Source organism: Oncorhynchus masou, chromosome 26 (genome assembly GCF_036934945.1).
Source record: "Oncorhynchus masou masou isolate Uvic2021 chromosome 26, UVic_Omas_1.1, whole genome shotgun sequence".
Classification (NCBI taxonomy): domain Eukaryota; kingdom Metazoa; phylum Chordata; class Actinopteri; order Salmoniformes; family Salmonidae; genus Oncorhynchus; species Oncorhynchus masou.
In genome coordinates, this window is record NC_088237.1 from 17,871,752 (window position 1) to 17,892,358 (window position 20,607).

Consider the following 20,607-nt stretch of genomic DNA (forward strand, 5'->3'; position numbering starts at 1 on the left):
ATCACACTCCGCTGTCAGCGCAAGACATACTGACGGTATGGCGGCAGGATACAGCAGGAAGGATGCTTCTGTCGCCCGTGATGTGTCTTTCGCCAACAGAATGTGAATGGAATATCGACGGTAAAGGGAAAGGATACAGCAATAAAGGCCTGTCTCCGTGAACTCCGAGATGGCCAGGCTCGCCGACTACTTCGTGGTGGTCGGTTACGACCTCGATAAGAGAGGTGAGTTTTGGGCTAGCTATTTTCCTAAGTGCTAGCTAGCTAATACTGGCGTATTAGCCGCGGTTCAGCCCTGGTAAACATGGGGAGGCGGAGGAAAGGGAGGCGGGGACGGGCCGGGACAAAACGGCGTCCCACAGTTGTGGGGTGTCTTATCCGGCAGGGTACTGAACTACAAATCGCGGATGTCAAAGGCCTCTCGAGATTAGCCCGCCGTCTGGTGTCATTTCAAACCACGAGGAAAGAGTTCATTTTATTTTATGTCATGCATAATTTTCATAGTCATATCTAGCTAACTAATAACTTAAGTGAACTTGCAAGCAAATAAGCTTGGTAGAGGATACTTGTTAGCTTGCTAGCTAACGACATGTTTGGCGGCGTTGGAGTAGATTTCTAGCTAATATGGGTTTATTAAACCAACTTGTTATTTAACTAAAGCGAAACCATTTTCTGTCACCTCTCGCCAAGCTAACAGGAATTACCTAGTAAAGCAAACGTCACACATTCGTGTCGAGATCTTACATGATGCGGTCGAAATTATAAGGACTAACTGGTCATTCTGAGAAGCTTTCTGAGAAGCTTGCTTGATAAAAGCGTACTATTCTTGTGAACAACTAACGTATGGTTTAGAAATGGAAGTATTGTTGTTTTCTTTGTCTGTTTTTGTTTGTGGACTAACCTAGATGGCTTTGCCCCTCCCCAAGCCACTTGAACCGAGCCCCGTAGATGCTCAGTTTTCTTCCTGTTGTGTTTCGGACGCTGAGCGTTTGGGACCGTTATCTGACGCTCCCCCCGGTTTGTGCGGTGTCCTAGATCTGTGCGGTATAATGGCCTGTTCACCATGAAATATTAAAGCCGCCTTATCCGATGAATATATTAAGCTAGTTGGAAACTTGTAACGTATTTTATTTATAGAATGGATTCTGTTTATTACTTATTTAGATGGAGCATGCAGAAACATCGTAGCATGACAAGTTCTCAGCGTCTAAAATCAAGCAAGAACTGGCTTGTGTACTTATTTCTTTTGTTGGAAAGTTGAGGTTGGACAATGAACATTTTGATTTTCTTTGCATACATTTTAATGCATGTCTGTTTTGAAGGGGGACAATCCCTGCAAGGTTCAGCGGCAGGATGTTATAATGTGGACGTTGCACACTGCAGAATGTCTCTCCTTCCTGTATCTACCCTGCTGTTCTTGCTGCTGAATGCAGACTAGGCCTGTAAAGCATCTGGGAAGCAGACATTAAAAACCCCAAGCGCTGAGGCGATCAAGGAGGAACGAGGCCTCCGTACCCAATAAAAAAACAAGACTCAGGGATGATTTGTCTGTAGTTGAAACCCTTTTACAGCAGCCAAATGCATAATAAATACATGCATAGTAAATCACTTGCTGCAACATATGCATCTGACATTTTATTCTTTAAAGTATGCATTTTACTTTTCAACAACACCAGCTTATTTTAGTCTTACCCCCTGTTCCTGAACACTGACTCCATACTCATTACCTAAAGTGGCTACCCACTCTTCTGCAATCAGATCGATACTACAATTTGATACTCTTTATTCTGTTAGGCTGATGCATGCTCCCAGGGGCAATGACATTGTCTTCTGACATCATTCTCACATGCCAGAGAGAGCTTGGTGCTCCCTGACATTTTGACAGAGCTGCAGCCTGCCTGTCCTGAATGCACAGGTGTGGAGGTGTTGCTTCATCTGTGTTTTGACTGACGTGCACACACACACAGGCCTGGAATGTTTCACAACTGCTGACTAACAGTTTGGGGGTGTGAGCTCATCTGTGTTTCTGTAAGTTTATTCCACAGACTTGAGTTGTTGAAACATCACTGTATTTCTAGAGAAGATGCTTCCTGGGTGATTACATCATCAACATAATATTCAGTGATGGAGAAAAGCTTTTACCTGCAAACACCCATCCTTTACTTGTATGTGACCACGCTTAGAATTAGAGTCGACAGTGTACAATGTAAAGCATTCATCAGTTGAATTATTTGAAGAGGATATCCAGAGGAACAAAACCTCTCTGCACCCAGTGGGGCAGGCTTTGCTACTGTACTGTTTGCAGTCAATGTTGTGGTTGTAGGGCACGTCCCTGCCTTAATGACTGCTGCCTGCAGCTCCCATTCACACCCTCCATTAGTCACTAAGGTGTCAGGTTGCCTGATAATTGTGCTCAACCCAAACTCTCATCGATCAGATAGACTTCACATGGGGAGCCAAGATGGCCGGTCTGTGGCCAGGGTGTGGTCAGCCTGACTGGTGTTTCTTGTGTAGCTCTGTTTTGACTGCTGTCTCCCCTTTTGTGCTGAGAACACTGTGGCGAATCAAATGCTCCGTTCGCGGTGCTCCCGGCCCAAACAGGAAATAGGAGAGCGGACCCTTGGGAGACGTGTTGAGAGCGAGAATCCAGATTGTCCCTCTGTGTGTTTTGTGTTCTATGAAAACTGGGAGAATGGGGGTGGAGGGGGTGTGTGTGTGTTCTCATGTGGGTGGGGAGTTGTCGTTAATTTTGTAGAAGCCAATGGCCTCATTTCATGATCAGCCGCAACACACACTGCTCTCCGTTCTGACCCCTTCTTTTCTACCTCCCTCCCAGGCAGCTGGAGGAGTGTTACTGTTTGTGTATGCAGAAGTGGGGGACTAGACAGAATGCACAGCAGTTGTTTTTCACCCAGGAGTGACAGCTCTGGCATTGTGAGAGAGTCTGGACCAGAGCTCAGCACTGTGCCTCTGCTCCCTTTTTACAAGAGCTAGAGGTAAACAGATCTATATAGAGAAGCATGAAGAATGCCACCTACTGTAATGTTGTGTCCAATTCATTATAATACGAAATACCTATTAGCGATAGGTGAGCAGCATTCTTGTCATTGACATACAGGAGATTCACCCACTGCTTCTTTAGGTCAGGTGCATAGATATTAGAGGTCAACCGATTAATCGGAATGGCCGATTTCAAGTTTTCATAATCGGAAATCTGTATTTTTGGGCGCCGATTTGCCATTTTAATTAAATTGTATACCTTTATTTAACTAGGCAAGTTAAGAACACATTCTTATTTTCAATGACAGCCCAGGAATGGTGGGTTAACTGCCTCGTTCAGGGGCAGAACAACAGATTTTCACATTGTCAGCTCGGGGATACAATCTTGCAACATTACAGTTAACTAGTCCAACGCAATATCTACCTGTCTCTCTCTCGTTGCACTCCACAAGGAGACTGCCTGTTATGTGAATGCAGTAAGCCAAGGTAAGTTGCTAGCTAGCATTAAACTTATCTTATAAAAAAATCAATCAATCATAATCACTAGTTAACTACACATGGTTGATGATATTACTAGATATTATCTAGCGTGTCCTGCGTTGCATATAATCTGACTGAGCATACAAGTATCAAAGTATCTGACTGAGTGGTGGTAGGCAGAAGCAGGCGCGTAAACATGAATTCAAACAGCACTTTTGTACGTTTTGCCAGCAGCTCTTCGTTGTGCGTCAAGCATTGCGCTGTTTATGACTTCAAGCCTATCAACTCCCGAGATGAGGTTGGTGTAACCGAAGTGAAATGGCTAGCTAGTTAGCGCGCGCTAATAGCGTTTCAAACGTCACTCACTCTGAGCCTTCTAGTAGTTGTTCCCTTTGCTCTGCATGGGTAACGCTGCTTCGATGGTGGCTGTTGTCGTTGTGTTGCTGGTTCGAGCCCAGGGAGGAGAGGGACGGAAGCTATACTGTTACACTGGCAATACTAAAGTGCCTATAAGAACATCCAATAGTCAAAGGTTAATGAAATACAAATGGTATAGAGAGAAATAGTCCTATAATTCCTATAATAACTACAACCTAAAAATTCTTACCTGGGAATATTGAAGACTCATGTTAAAAGGAACCACCAGCTTTCATATGTTCTCATGTTCTGAGCAAGGAACTGAAACATTAGCTTTCTTACACGGCACATATTGCACTTTTACTTTCTTCTCCAACACGGTTTTTGCATTATTTAAACCAAATTGAACATGTTTCATTATTTACTTCAGGCTAAATTTATTTTATTGATGTATTATATTAAGTTAAAATAAGTGTTCATTCAGTATTGTTGTAATTGTCATTATTACAAATAAATAAATAAAAATCAGCCGATTTTAATCGGTATCGGCCTTTTTGGTCCTCCAATAATCGGTATCGGCGTTGAAAAATCATCGGTCGACCTCTAATAGATATGCCTACGTTTTGCTGGACAATTTGAATCTGCTTTACATTTGAAGAGCGCCAGAGTGAGACTGAAACACCACAACAACCAATGCAGCGGAAAAGGACACGAGCGAGGGAGAAGGCGAGAGCTTGCCAGCACTCCTCTCTTCTCGATCTGTGGGCTACCACTTCCTCCCTGGTTCCAGAGCAGGCCAGGCTGCAGCCACTCAGTACCTCCAGAAATAGACCTCACAATCTGTCTTTCATAGGGGACGGGGGTGCTGCTGGAAGGGGGACAGAGCTGTGAGTGTGGTGTGTGTGTCGGAATGTTTCTACCATGGGACTCGTCATGCCATGGTAACGTTACCGTCTCCGTGTCTGTTAGGCTGTAAACAGACACTGCTTGTCTCCGTGTGGAGCTACACTGAATACTGGCTGGTCTGGTCTCTCTCAGGGCTTGCGCCGGATACTTCTCTCCCTGCAGACATGATGTGACTCTGGTCCCTGCTCTGACCTGGATGTAAGCCTACTGCTCTTATAGTGAGGGACTTTTGTTTATGTCCCTGCCCCAGCCCAGGGCTGTGTGTGCGTGTGGCTGTTTCATTGCCGTCTGTCTGCTGTAATGAATGCTCCTTATTCAGGAGGCAGACGAGTGCCCCAGGGCCCTGCAGCCTGCCCTCAGTGACCCACTTCTAGAAGCTAGTGATGGGGATAAAAATTGATACAGTTACATATCGGGATATTATTTTACGATGCATCTTATTGTTTTGTAAATATCATTTGTGTGATAGTAGGCTCCAATACTAAAGTATTTTTTCCTTCATGGCTTGTACTCAATCTTCATTTTAATTAGGGAGACAATCATGAGAATCGCAATACATATTGTATTGGCACCTAAATATCGTGATAATATTCTATTGTGAGGTCCCTGGCAATTCCCAGCCCTGCTTTGCTTTGATGGTCTTCCATGGAATTTTGAGAATTTATCCCCCTCACCCTTTTCCTCCTGCTGTTACCCCTCAGGGCAGGACTGGGGCAATCCTGTTCCCAGTCAGCCTGGGATTAGAGGAGTAATTGTTCCAATCCCCCCCAGGGTATATCAGCGGTGGGACTAGATTATCTATGATCAAGACCACCTCCCCTTCATCATCGCCATCAAAGAAAGGAATTATAATCTGGTGTCCCATTGTGTTTCGCCCAGTCCCGCACACATCATCTGATTGGTTGAAAGGGACAGGAAGCAATACTGATTGGTCCTGGGCCGGAAAAAGTTGCTCCTGATTGGATGGTTATTTATTTCAAGTGAATGGAAGTAAAAAAAAATATATATATATATATTAGAATTTGTATATTTAAAATGTATTTTTTTTTTTTTTAAATACAGTTGTCAACCCCACTCCCTCCCCTCTCTCAGGGAAAGCTGTTTGATTTCTGTGTTCCAGATTATTGCTGTGTGTTGTTCACCCCACCAACCTGGTTGTTTTTGGTATGCACCTGTCCTTGTAGGTCACTCCAGATAAGATTGTTTGTTAATATGCAAATGTCTGTGTTCCTCAAAGTGTGGTCCACTGGCTCTTTTCTCTTTGTCTCTGTACCTGTCTGTCTACTAGGCAGTTTTTTCTATTAGCGCCGGCCGGCGGCTAATCAGCCGGTTACAGACGCATTTTCAGCCACCTACTTTTTCAACTTCATTGTCAGTGTCCCCAGAATTTCTTGAAAAACACATTGCTACTCTTCTGTCACCTGATGACCGATCTGCACCAAACATGATATGTGGCATCTATCGACAAAGGTCTCACCGAGAGACCTTTGTCTCTAAAGCGTCTTGCCTTTGTAATTTGGTAAATAACAAATCTCTATGATTGCCCCAAAGGGGAACGCTGCATCATTCGTGGGGGACGACCTGTTCACTGTTGCCTTTGTATTAGTAGGCTACTTTTCATTTAAGTTTCAATTGGCTAGTCCATCAAGCCATCTGCTAGAATGAAGTCACAAAGTGGGCTATGACAGGGAAATGCAGTCTGTTTTCTCTCTCGCCTCCCGGTACAATTTGTGTGCATTGTTTGGTTGTAGTCAAATTTCTTCACACAGGGGAGGGAGAGCGCATGATGCTCGTGAATTTGCACATCCCCATGTAATGTAAGTGGTAACGATGAGTCAACCCAATTAGCCAAATTATTGTTTTCTGGCACATTAATTATCGATCACATTTCACATAGCCAGCTATGCGGAGTCAGAATCTAATTTTATTTGTCACATGCGCCGAATATCAAATCAAATTTTATTTGTCACATACACATGGTTAGCAGATGTTAATGCGAGTGTAGCGAAATGCTTGTGGTATCGGCTAATGTTTACTTAAGAGCCCTTTCCCAACAATGCAGAGTTAAAAATAACAATTAGCTAAATAAAAAAAGGAAATTGTAACACAATGAAATCACAATAACGAGGCTATATACAAGGAGTACTGGTGCAAGGGTACCAGGTAGCTGATGTAATATGTACATGTAGGTAGGTGTAAAAGGGACTAGGCAATCAGGCTACATAATAAACTGAGTAGCAGCGTGTGTGTGTGTGTGTAGTCCAGTGAGTGTGCTTAGAGCCAGTGCAAGAGAGTCGGTGCAGAAAAAAGGGGGTCAATGCAAATAGTCTAGGTAGCCATTTGATGAACTGTTCAGCACTCTTATGGCTTGGGGGTAGAAGCAGTTCAGGACCCTTTTGGTCCTAGACAGTCTGACTTGGGTGGCTGGAGTCTGACAATTTTTAGAGCCTTCCTCTGATACTGCCTGTTATAGAATTCCGGCGTTAAATCGGAATTTAACCATATGTATTGAACAATTATTTTGGCCAAGTTTATGCCCAACTTTATCGTAACAGAATTCATCAGTGATTTGTATTTCCTGCAACTTTTTGAAGGGCAAACGAGAATGCCACTGTCTGTGTATGGGTGTTACCACTTTCTGTAGCCGTTGTCTTCTGGCAGATGGAAAGGCTTTCCCAAAAAACCTTCTCAATTAAATGTTAACTAAAAAGTAGGCTATGGCTTAACTGTCAAAATATCATGATTATTTTCATCAATCCAGTGGGTATTTGGTTTGCAAACTTCCGTCCAATGTGTGTTACAAAAACGTAGCTGAACAGCCTCTTGCTAGGTGCACACTTGAATTAAAGTGTAATTACACCTAAAAATCATTTCTCCGATTTTTCACCGACCTCAATTGGTCTCCTGTTGGACTTGCATCACATTCTGTGGTTTTTCTATTAAAGTGTGATTTTGATAGGCATCCTACAGCGATTTAAAAAATAAAAATAAAATAAAAAAACAACCAAAAAACCCAACTATTTTAATGTTGAAAAGCGATACCCCAATTCTAAATATAGTAATGTACACACAGTAAAGGGTAAAATAATGTTTTGAGCAAAAGTTCATGGAGTAGGGCATTCAAGGAGTTGGTCTGGTGAAAGTTGTGATGTCATCAGCCTCCTGCCTTGATTGTGGAACATTATAGGAACAAAAGAGGAAAGGCCCACCCCCACCACTTGTGCTATGTCATAACTTACCTGGACCACCTATTGAGATGTGCCTTTTTAAGTGAATCTGGTGTTTTAAATGAGACTGAAGTGACATTGGCTTGAATCTAATCAAATCAAACTTTATTTATCATATGTGCCGAATACAACAAGTGTAGACTACCGTTAAATGCTTACTTACAAGCCCTTAACCCACAGTGCAGTTCAAGAAGAGTTAAGAAAATATTTACCAAGTGGACTAAAATAAAAAGTAACACGATAAGAACTACAATAACGATGCTATATACAGGGGGGTACTGGTACAGGTTAGTTAAGGTAATTTGTACATGTAGGTGGGGGTGAAGTGAATACGCATAGATAACAAACAGCGAGTAGCAGCAGTGTACAGAAGGGAGGGTGTGTCAATGTAAATTGTCTGGTGTCAATTTTACTAATTGTTCAGCAGTCTAGTGGCTTAGGTGTAGACTTGGCGCTCCGGTACCAATTGTCGTGCGGTAGCAGGGAAAACTGTCTATGACTTGCGTGACTGGAGTCTCTGACAATTTTATGGACTTTCCTCTGACACCGCCTATTATATATGTCCTGGATGGCTGGAAGCTTGGACCCAGTGATGTACTGGGCCGTTTGCACTACCCTCTGTAGTGCCTTACGGTCAGATGCAGAGCAGTTGCCATACCAGGCAGTGACGCAACCAGTCAGGATGTTCTCGATGGAGCAGCTGTAGAAAGAACCTTTAGAGGATCTTGTGACCCATGCCAAATCTTTTCATCTAGATTGTGCCTTTTTAGATTTCGAGACAATTGACTAATAACAAATAGTCTTTCACTTCTCCCATTGACTTCCCAAATCCCGGCCGGTCTGCTTGGTCTGTTTCGCAAGCGTTCCCGGAAGTCTCGCGTTGTTGCGCCTCTGGGTTTAGAAACTCTATGGCTATATCATCAACTGCCTCTCCTATGTCGGCCAGCTGAAGAGCAAATGTAACAGCGTGACATTTTGACACCTTGGAGATAGACTCCTAAGTTCTGGGTGTGATGGATGGTGTGGGGTTAGGACGATACTTTTAGATGGGATAGCTACTAGGATAGCTACTAGGATGGCCATGGGAGGTAGACACTAGTACCTGGGGAGCTGGTTAAGGGGAAGACGGGCATAGGGGAAGCGATAGTGATGGAGGAAAAAAATCGATAGTTACATATCGCAATATTGTTATGGATGCCATATCGTGCCCTTGGTCACCACAAACGACTTCACATCGTAGATCTTAATACAATAGAATAGTGAGAATTGCAATCCATATCGTATTGGCACCTATTTAGTGATAATATCGTATTGTGAGGTCCCTGGCAATTCCCAGCCCTAGTGAGTGAATCTACTATCCCTCAGTTTACTTGCTCTAAGTGAAGTGTTGGGAGAGGGTTTTGATAAGTTTGATTGCTGTAAATCTATTGTTTTAATTTCCTGAGCTACCCACCCCTGTCCCACTCAGAGGAGATCATTGGGAGACTACTGCATGGTCAGGCCTTCTGTCTGTTGTGGTCCATCTCCATGGTCAATGCCCTGTGTAACAGCTCTCCTCATAGTCTCTCTGTTAAGATGTTCTTGTTTTTTAAATTTACAGATAGCCAGGGGCACACTCCAACACTCATTTACAAATCGCACCAACAAATATTCAAATGTATTAAACTTCAAAGAGAGATTGAACAACCCTCTCGTCACTTTTTCAAAATACCTCGGTATAGAGTGTCTATGTACGGTATACCGCCCTAGCCTAGTTGATGATCCCTGCTCTAGAAGTCATTGACCACTACAGGCCTCAAAAGTAGGATATTCTATTAGCATAGCATTGCGCTAACATGCTGAAGAGTGCCACTGATTAAAGTTGGAGATATTTGGATCCTTTCCCCCTAGTCTGTCTGCATACAGCTGTGATGTGAATGTGATAGGTGACAAACTACTTAACTAGAGTTGCCAACATAACAGACTGTGTGCTATCTGGCCAAGAGTGTGAGTAGTGCAATGTGTGTGTGTGTCATGCTCCACAAGGAATGTGATGCTTATGAACTGTTGTTAGATCAGTTCTCCTTGATCCCTTAACCTGACCCTGTCCAAGATAAGTTAAAGCCAAAACACTCTTTCTAGACCAGGGCTCTAAGGGCTTTGAGACAGGGCGGGAAGATACTGTAGGCTGTTGTATATGCATACCGGTAATGTAGAAAAGACAGGGGCTCAAATGGAGAAGTCTGATACAGAACAGGCACTTAGTTGTCAGACCTTTTTTCTAATATCAAACTAATTTCACAGTGCTAAGATTCACTGGAAAGTTCACCCGTGTGTGTGTGGTCATGGCCAGAAAGTAGTAGAGTAGGAGGAGAAGACCTCTGAGACGAGCGCAAAGGAAGTGAGTTATGTTTATCAGTCGACCATATTTGGAAGTGAATAGTGTCCTTGACTGTTTTGCTGCAAAACAAAAAGGGAAATGTTAAAGCGAAGACTTGTTGGTCACATCTCTCTTGTCTGAATGGTACCATATTCTCTATGTAGTGCACTGCTTTTTGACCAGGACGTGCATTTCGGGTAGCCTACATAGGGTGCCATTTGGGACACAGCCTCTCTCTCAGAATTTAGTATTTCCTCTCCTTGAAAGCCTGCATTTTTGTTTGGAGGGGGGGTGTAAGTTTAGCAGGAAGGATGTGAGTTTGAGTTTTTTTTTTGTTGCACAAAGAAAATGACCCTCACGGTCACCATGGCGAGGTTAACCATGGCGATGGCGGTTTCCCCCTTCTGGTCTGTCTGCAAGCCAGTGTTGGTTGCTACTGGAGATCACTTTAAATGGATTGGGTTTATCTTTCTTTGCATAGTGAAGTTTTTTCCCTGGTGTCTTCTATTTCCAAATTCAGAAAATGACAAAATTTAGAGATTTGGATCCTATTGATTTATTTATTGCCATACTCTCCAGTGACCAGTCACATTGTGCATCCCACCCAATGTCTGAACCAAGTAGAGGCCTGGGTCTGGGCCTGCACTGCTGCTTTTCATCAGAGAGAGTGACTCACCCGCACCCTCATTCGTATTACACCGCTGGCTGGCTGGCTCACACGTTAAAGAGAGAGGACTGTGTCAGAGTGGGTGTGGTGATGGGCTTGAAAATTATATAATTTTGTGTTATGTGTTTTGAGTAGGTTTATGGCCTGTATACTGTGTGCGAGGGAGAAAGAGTGAGTTGTGCGTCGGGCCTGTAATGGATCCACTTTTCCAGCCATGTGTGGTTTGGCCTCAGGAGCCTGAAAAATGCAGAGCTGCACAGTGCAGTAACCATGGCACGCTAACCTTGTTGGTGTCCTGACGTCTTTTTTTTATCAGGTAGAAACATACTTGATCATGTTGGAACTATGAAGATTAGATCAAGATAATGACCTATGTGCAAAGGATAAGTGATGTATTGTGATGGCAGGTCCCAGAGCAGCTCCCCTCGTCACCATGCAGACACACACACACTGTCTGCTAATTTATCCTGCGAGTTGCAGTAACCATGGTAACCAGCTGTCACGTCATGGTGGTTTGGAGACGAAAGCAAGAAGTTGTGGTTGTGGTCTGTTCTGATGCCAAGAACACAACACACACACAGGGCTGTTATCAGCCTGCCTTCAAATCTAATTGGTCACACACATTTTGTAGATGTTATTGTGGGTGTAGCGAAATGGTTATGTTCCTAGCTCCTATGGTGCAGTAATACCCTTGACTGTCCATCCAAGACCAGTTGATAATTTTCAGTCTACAGCCAGTCACTATTCCAACTGCCTATCCTCCAAGATGGGCTCCCGAGTGGCGCAGCAGTCTAATGCACTGCATCTCAGGTTTGACTCCAGGCTGTATCACAACCGGCCGTGATTGGGAGTACTATAGGGCGGCCCACAATTGGCTGGGTTTGGCCTAGAGGTCGACTGATTATGATTTTTCAACGCCGATACCGATTATTGGGGGACAAAAAGGCCGATACTAATTAATTGGCCGTTAAAAAAAAAAAAGTGTGTATGTATGTATATACACATTTTAAAAATTATGACATTGCAACAATACTGAATGAACAATGAACATTTTTTATTTTAACTTAACTTACATATGGGCTTTTGGATGGGTGTTCTTAAGGTGATTCCACAGGTTGGTGGTATGTTTTGATTTAGCCGTTGCTGACCCCATGCTTACATCTTTATCACAAATAAGACACCTTGCTTTCCCTGGTGCCAATTCCATGTCATTGTTCTACACTGGTGCTCTGCTTTTCTCTGCCATCTGTAAAACACACACACAGCTCTTAAGGGACAATGAAACTGAAGTCTGCTTAGGAGACACATACTCTCAACTGTTTGAATAAAAATAGTTTAAGTTACCTGTGATGAATATATGCAGGAAATCCTATTTTAATAATGGACATGGTAAGAATTGGGGCGGCAGTGTAGCCTAGTGGTTAGAGCGTTGGACTAGAAACCGGAAGGTTGCGACCCCCGAGCTGACAAGGTACAAATCTGTCGTTCTGCCCCTGAACAGGCAGTAAACCCACTGTTCCCAGGCCGCCATTGAAAATAAGAATTCTTAATTTTGCCTGGTTAAATAAAGGTAAAATAAAAATTAAAAAAAGATTTGACTACCAAAGTGCGAGTCATAATTCCCATGACACCTTCTAGCAAAATCTGAAAAGCGGTTCTGTCATTCATTTATTGCATAGGATATTTTTTAGATTCACTTAAAATAAGGTCTGTTTTGTGTAGGCTTACACCACCTTGCCTTTTTTTTTATAACTGTGTAGATATCCATAGGACAAGGTAACGCGAAGATCATTTTTGTAGAGTGGATTTATGAAAATATTTTGACAAACGTTACCTTATTCTAGTGAGATTTACACGGGTATCAAAACGGCGAGGCGGTTTAAGCCTGCACGAAACACAGATCTTATTTGAAGTAGATCAAGACATTCTGTATGGAAGACATGAATGGTAAAATAACAAAGGAACCCCTTTCAAGTTCAGCCGCAAGTTATTAAAGGAATTATAACGCGTCGACTATTTCTCTCTAAACCATATACCTTTAACTATTACGAGCCTGCTGCTGTCTACCACCCCTCAGTCAGACTGCTCTATCAAATATCAAATCATAGACTTAACTATAATAAACACACAGAAATACGAGCCTTCGGTCAAATCTGGAAACTATCACCTCAAAACGTTTATTCCGTTCCATATTTTATCTAATGGGTGGCATCTATGAGTCTAAATATTCCTGTTACATTGCCCAACCTTCAATGTTATGTCATAATTACTTAAAATCCGGGCAAATTAGTTCGCAAAGAACCAGGCGGCCCAAACTGTTGCATATACACTGCGTGCAATGAACGCAAGAGAAGTGACACAATTTCACCTGGTTATTATTGCCTGCTAACCTGGATTTCTTTTAGCTAAATATGCAGGTTTAAAAATATATAATTGTGTATTGATTTTAAGAAAGGCATTGATGATTGATTGTTTTCTTTTTACCTTTATTTAACCAGGCAAGTCAGTTCTTTCATTTTTTCACATTCTTATTTTCAATGACGGCCTAGGAACAGTGGGTTAACTGCCTGTTCAGGGGCAGAATGACAGATTTGTACCTTGTCAGCTCGGGGGTTTGAACTCACAACCTTTAGGTTACTAGTCCAACGCTCTAACCACTAGGCTACCCTGCCGCCCCATATAAGATAAGTTTAATGCTAGCTAGCAACTTACCTTGGCTTACTGCATTCGCGTAACAGGCAGCTCCTCGTGAAGTGCAATGTAATCAGGTGTTTGAGCATTGGACTAGTTAACTGTAAGGATCCCCTGAGCTGACAAGGTACAAATCTGTTGTTCTGCCTCGTTCCTAGGCCGTCATTGAAAATAAGAATGTGTTCTTAACTGACTTGCCTAGTTAAATAAATATTAAATAAAGGTGTAAAAAAGAAAGACATTTGGTAAAATCGGCGCCCAAAAATACAGATTTCCGATTGTTATGAAAACTTGATATCGGCCCTAATTAATCGGCCATTCTGGTTAATCGGTCGACCTCTAGTTTGGCCATTGTAGGCCGTCATTGTACATAAGAGATTGTTCTTAACTGACTTGCCTAGTTAAATAAAACATAAAAAGATCACCCTGTTTCAGTCACTGGCTCTATGGTCATTTTAAGGCAGGGTTTCCCAAACTCAGTCCAAGCCCCCCCCTAGGGCTAAAACCAAAACCTGCACTTGGGGGGGCGGGCAGGAAGCAGGCCCGAGTTTGGAGAAACCCTGATCTAAGGCCCCCCATCTCAGCAAGTTGTCAGCATAGGACCCCTCCCCCACTTCAACTCTGACCCTGCGTCACCGGTTTCTTACCTCTCACCTTTCTCCACCTACAGTGGGGAGAACAAGTATTTGATACACTGCCGATTTTTGCAGGTTTTCCTACTTACAAAGCATGTAGAGGTCAGTAATTTTTATCATAGGTACACTTCAACTGTGAGAATCACATTATGATTTTTAAGTAATTAATTTGCATTTTATTGCATGACATGAGTATTTGATACATCAGAAAAGCAGAACTTAATATTTGGTACAGAAACCTTTGTTTGCAATTAGAGATCATACGTTTTCCTGTAGTTCTTGACCAGGTTTGCACACACTGCAGCAGGGATTTTGGCCCGCTCCTCCATACAGACCTTCTCCAGATCCTTCAGGTTTCGGGGCTGTCGCTGGGCAATACGGACTTTCGGCTCCCTCCAAAGATTTTCTATTGGGTTCAGGTCTGCAGACTGGCTAGGCCACTCCAGGACCTTGAGATGCTTCCTACGGAGCCACTCATTAGTTGCCCTGGCTGTGTGTTTCGGGTCGTTGTCATGCTGGAAGACCCAGCCAGGACCCATCTTCAATGCTCTTACTGGGGGAAGAAGGTTGTTGGCCAAGATCTCGTGATACATGGCCCCATCCATCCTCCCCTCAATACGGTGCAGTAGTCCTGTCCCCTTTGCAGAAAAGCATCCCCAAAGAATTATGTTTTCACCTCTATGCTTCAAGGTTGGGATGGTGTTCTTGGGGTTGTACTCATCCTTCTTCTTCCCCCAAACACGGCGAGTGGAGTTTAGACCAAAAATATATATTTTTGTCTCATCAGACCACATGACCTTCTCCCATTCCTCCTCTGGATCATCCAGATGGTCATTGGCAAACTTCAGATGGGCCTGGACATGCGCTGGCTTGAGCAGGGGGACCTTGTGTGCGCTGCATGATTTTAATCCATGACGGCGTAGTGTGTTACTAATGGTTTTCTTTGAGACTGTGGTCCCAGCTCTCTTCAGGTCATTGACCAGGTCCTGCCATGTAGTTCTGGGCTGATCCCTCACCTTCCTCATGATCATTGATGCGCCACGAGGTGAGATCTTGCATGGAGCCCTAGACCGAGGGTGATTGACCGTCATCTTGAACTTCTTAAATTTTCTAATAATTGCGCCAACAGTTGTTGCCTTCTCACCAAGCTGCTTGCCTATTGTCCTCTAGCCCATCCCAACCTTGTGCAGGTCTACAATTTTATCCCTGATGTCCTTACACAGCTCTCTGGTCGTGGAGAGGTTGGAGTCTGTTTGAGTGTGTGGACAGGTGTCTTTTATACAGGTAATGAGTTCAAACAGGTGCAGTTAATACAGGTAATGAGTGGAGGGCGTCTTAAAGAAAATCTAACAGGTCTGTGAGAGCTGGAATTCTTAATGGTTGGTAGGTGATCAAATACTTATGTCATGCAATAAAATGCAAATTAATTACTTAAAAATCATACAATGTGATCTTCTGGATTTTTGTTTTAGATTCTGTCCCCTCTGAAGTGTATCAATGATAAAAAATTACAGACCTCTACATGCTTTCTAAGTAGGAAAACCAGCAAAATCGGCAGTGTATCAAATACTTGTTCTCCCCACTGTATCTACCCCACTCCCATCCTCGCTTTCTCCACCTCCAGTAGTTTTTACCCAACAGCAGGTCCTGCTGATAGTAGCGTGTCTGACATTCCCTCACGCTGCCCGGCTCAGTTCACATTCCAGTCATGCTCCAGTCTGAATGCTCTGCAAGGAAACCCTTCTCTTACATCAGACTCTGTTACTTCGTCACCCAGGAGACAACTATAGTCTAGTCTACCTAACTGTCCAGGTTGGCCCAGACTCACTCTGCTGAGGTTTCACTGTTGATAAGCTCACATAGTTGTGCCTGAGCCAAGACAATCAGGGTCTCTCACCGTATCTAATTTAGGCCCAAGAGCCCAGTTTTGGGTGTTCCCGCCTGTAACTGACCTGATTCAATGTATCAACTGGGCTTTTATGATTAGTGGAATCAGGTGTGTCAGTGCAATGCTGGAACAAAATCCTGCGCAGTCCCTGTGAGTCCCCTGGAGTTAGGACCATGATTGAGAACTCTGGTTACTATGGTCTCTATAAGGGTGAGTCTAAAGAACTTAGAACTATGGTCAGGGCTGCTACCAACACGTCAGTTGTCTAGTGGCTACTTCTACCTGATGCTAGGGGAAGCACAAGAATACTGTCTCGTGGCTACTTCTACCTTGTGATGCTAGGGGAAGCACTACAATACTGTGTGAGACATTTCCTCTTCTCTGGAAGAGCAGAACCACCCGGTCAACACCTAACATCCGCTAACTTTCTCACCTTGTGACAATTGACCAAAATAAGCATTACCTGCTCATAGTTTCACTTCACCTCCACCGTGTCACACTTAGTGTGTCACTGGGCCTCTCGCAGGGGGGGACCTACTGATCAATGGCCTGTGTGTTAAAAGTTCACCAGGTATAGGCCTAACTTTAATTTTGACATGCTGCTGCTAACTGCCTCTCCAGAGCTGTAGCTATGATTTCATATTTCATATCATAATATTGTTGTTTTTGTTTGCAGGTAACACCCTCTACTGTAAATGTTGATAGTACCTCCAGGGCCTAAGGCCTAGGGCCTGTTCTTTTCCCATCAAACATACTCTAAATGGCTCAACTTTCACCTACAGGGAGAATTAACTAAGGATTATGCAAGGGCTCCAGCTTGTGCCACCGCTCACCAAAAATGTAGGTTTTGAGAATAACAGTTGCAAAATCATAGGTGAATGCCAAAACCAATAGCAACAGCCACTGTAAAGGGGGTAATCTGCAGTTGCTGCATCCATTTTTTTGATTAATAAATGAATGATATATTATGTCCCATTGATTCTTGAAGAATTTAACTTATAAAAGCCTCATAAGCTAAGTTAAACTGTTGTACCCGATCAGAACCCCAAATATAAGCTCGTTTTACACCAATGTTTGTAAACAAAGTAAAACACTATATAGCATCAACATGGTTGTAACTATAATTTTGATATCACTGATGGTCAGTCCTTGCATCCATTTCTCTGTCTGAATTTGAGAGCGGTTACATTCCTTCAGCCCCATGCTGCAAATTTTTACCAGAACATTTTGTTTCAACTGCTGATTGTCACTAAGGCAAACGGTAATGTTTAATCATTTATCTGACCATGTCATTGAGTCTGTTTGACCTGTATAGTGACTGGATGCCAAACCAGTGCCCACTCGGTCTTGCCCGTCCTGATGCCAGCTGGTCATACAGTTGCTGGGTGCATTCCCCATGGCCATGGGGTGTGCCAGCCAGAGCTGACCGGTGGGTCATGAGTTGCTCTAGTACACGGTGCCACCCTGTGCTGGCCAAGCCTGGTACACCTCTGGAGCACAGACCTTTCTCGGGACCAGGTCCCTTTGAATGTTTTAAACTTGCAGACAGTTGCCTGCCTATTCTGTTTTCTGGTTATGTACGTTGCACCGAATTATGGTGTGATGTTTGTCTGCCATTTGTTCGCTTGCTGACTACACTGTGTTTTAGGGAAAACCCATCTGGGCATCTGACTGCCGCCATTTTTGCTAATGTCTACACTCCTCTTTCTATTCTGGTTGGAGCCAGTTTACGCTGTTCTGTGAAGGGAGTAGTACACAGCGTTGTACGAGATCTTCAGTTTCTTGGCAATTTCTCATGGAATAGCCTTCATGTCTCAGAACAAAAATAGACTGAGGAGTTTCAGAAGAAATTTCTTTGTTTCTGGCCATTTTGAGCCTGTAATTGAACCCACAAATGCTGATGCTCCAGATACACAATTAGTCTAAAGAAGGCCAGTTTTATTGCTTCTTTAATCAGAACAGTATTCAGCTGTGCTAACATAATTGCCAAAGGGGTTTCTAATTATCAATTAGCCTTTTTAAAATGATAAACTTGGATTAGCTAACACAATGTGCCACTGGAACACAGGAGTGATGGTTGCTGATAATGGGTCTCTGTACGCCTATGTAGATATTCCATTAAAAATCAGCCGTTTCCAGCTACATTAGTCATTTACAACATTAAGTGTCCACACTATTTCTGATAAATTTTATGTTATTTTATTATTTATTTTAATGGACAAAGAATGTGCTTTTCTTTCAACAACGACATTTTTAAGTGACCCCAAACTTTTGAATGGTTGTTTATATTGTCATGGTAATCTTCATTACATTGCAGGCTTCTAGGCTCTGTTGTCCAGTACACAGAGACTATTGTTATGACAACCATGTTTATTTGAGCAGTGGTTTGTTTTTGTTGTTCTAGTATTCTAGTGCTTCCCCTTGTTTTTCCAGTGGGTGTGTGCATACATGCTCTTCCATGATTCTCTATGCAATACTAAAGTGAAAAGGCTTTTTTTTTTTTGTAGAAGTGAAGGAGCCAGTGACTTGACTGTTGTAAAGTGTTTAAAAGCGGTGATATCCAACAGAGACAGAACCATCAGCAGAGAGATCCATTAGCAATACCTCTGAAACACTATAAGCATCCGTAAACGCCCTTGTGTGTGTTGTCCTCCATGCCATGTATTAAAGGAAATCCTAAGAGCCTGTTCTGTTTCGCTGACTCTGCAACCTAAATATCTTGGAAATCAAGAATCCTGGAATGGATCCTGGGAATGTTGGAACCGGAATGAGACTTAAGTATTCCCCCATCACAGTACTCAGGGAGTCAAGGAAAGTCTGCTTGAGTATCCCTTCCAGATCACCAGATGACTGACTGAGCACACAGCCGCTGACAATTCATCACATGGATCTGAGCTCTCCTCTGTTTGTTAGGAGTCTCTGATAGGCTGAGGGAGAGTGGGGAGGGAAAGAAGAAGATGATGGAAAGGAGGAGGAGAGAGACACTGGTAGGGATGGGTAGGATGACTCGGGTCACTGACTGTGTGAGTGTAGGAATGTGTGCTACTGACTAACAGTGCATTTTCCACCAGACACTGTGTCGGCAGGAGAATTTTGGGGGAGCCCCAGTCATTTTAAATTGTGAACATATAGTCAGCTTAACAATATGCAAACAATGTGTGAGTTTAGCTATTCTCTGCTTCAGATGTACAATGACATGGGCGCATTGCACATGCCCATAATGCCATCATACTGTGGGCCTATTGCTGACAGCCCTGACTATTAAGTTGCTATCACAGGAGGTTGGTGGCACCTTAATTGGAGAGGACGGTCTCGTGGTAATGCCTGGACCGGAATAGGTGGAATGTTATCAATTACATCAAACGCATAGTTTGCAGGTGTTTGCCATTCCATTTGCGCCCTTCTCCCCTCAGCAGCATGTTGTAACTCTCCCTCTAGGGGAAATGACTGTCCTCCCCTAAAATGACCAGCCCTATCTAACTAGCTAGTAGACTACTCTCTCCCTTTCTGACACCTGGAGAGGCAAATCTGTTCACCCGCCTCCATGCCTGTTATCTACACATGCATTTGGAGCATGTGTTTTTAATTTACTATGATAATCAAGATAACAAGATAACAAGCTAAAATGAAGTTAGCTAGCTGATGATATTTATCTTAGCCATACAGCATGTCAGGTTGGCTAACTAGCTAGCTAGCACCTCAGTAGCCTAAACATAGTGGCCTGATGTAGCCAGCTAGCTACTAAGTGACATTCTGCTAGCAGCCTGAAAAGCGCTTAAAAAAACACATTGCACAGAATGATGGTGTGCTGTTTGTCTGCCATTTGTTCGCTGGCTGACTACACTGTGTTTTAGGGACCACCCATCTTGGCTTCTGACTGCCGCCGTTTTTGTCCGTTTTGCAAATTACAGCCTCAACTTTGTTCAGAGGTGCTAAGTACTCTCAGCCGGCAAACACTAGCGTTGTGTCCTTGCCTTAATTAAGGCAGACTCCTTCCCTCAGCTCTGCTTGGTAATATCACCTTCACCAGATGCAGGATGTCCTGCAGCCTGGCTTTGTACTCAGTGCCATAAACCAGCACTCCTATCTCCACTATATAGCCAAGTTAACGTTACTCATGGTGTATTTATTCAGTGTTTAAATGTTTTTTTTTTTTAATGAGGGTGTAGATCAGCTTTAATATTGCAGATTGTGGCTTTATTCCTTTGGTTACTATTTTTCTACTATTTCTCTTGTTTCTCTGCATTGTTGGGAAGGGCCCCTAAGTAGTCATTTCACTGTTAGTCTACACCTGTTGTTTACGAAGCATGTGACAAATACAATTTTGATTTTAACATTTTACTATATCCACACCAATCACTGCCCAAGGCTGATAACATAGCTCAACCTAGTGGCAGA

At 43.2% G+C, this 20,607-nt stretch overlaps 1 protein-coding gene across 11 annotated transcripts in view; it reads left to right on the forward strand.

Moving 5' to 3' along the window:
* The window catches only part of LOC135514923 (myotubularin-related protein 5-like), an 80,015-nt gene continuing 59,408 nt past the window's right edge, over positions 1–20,607 (forward strand). For all 11 annotated transcript variants that reach the window (XM_064938651.1, XM_064938658.1, XM_064938653.1 and 8 more), the window contains exon 1: positions 1–224. In XM_064938651.1, coding sequence (XP_064794723.1) covers positions 170–224 — 55 coding nt within the window. In that variant the 5' untranslated portion in view covers positions 1–169. The remainder of the gene's footprint in view (positions 225–20,607) is intronic.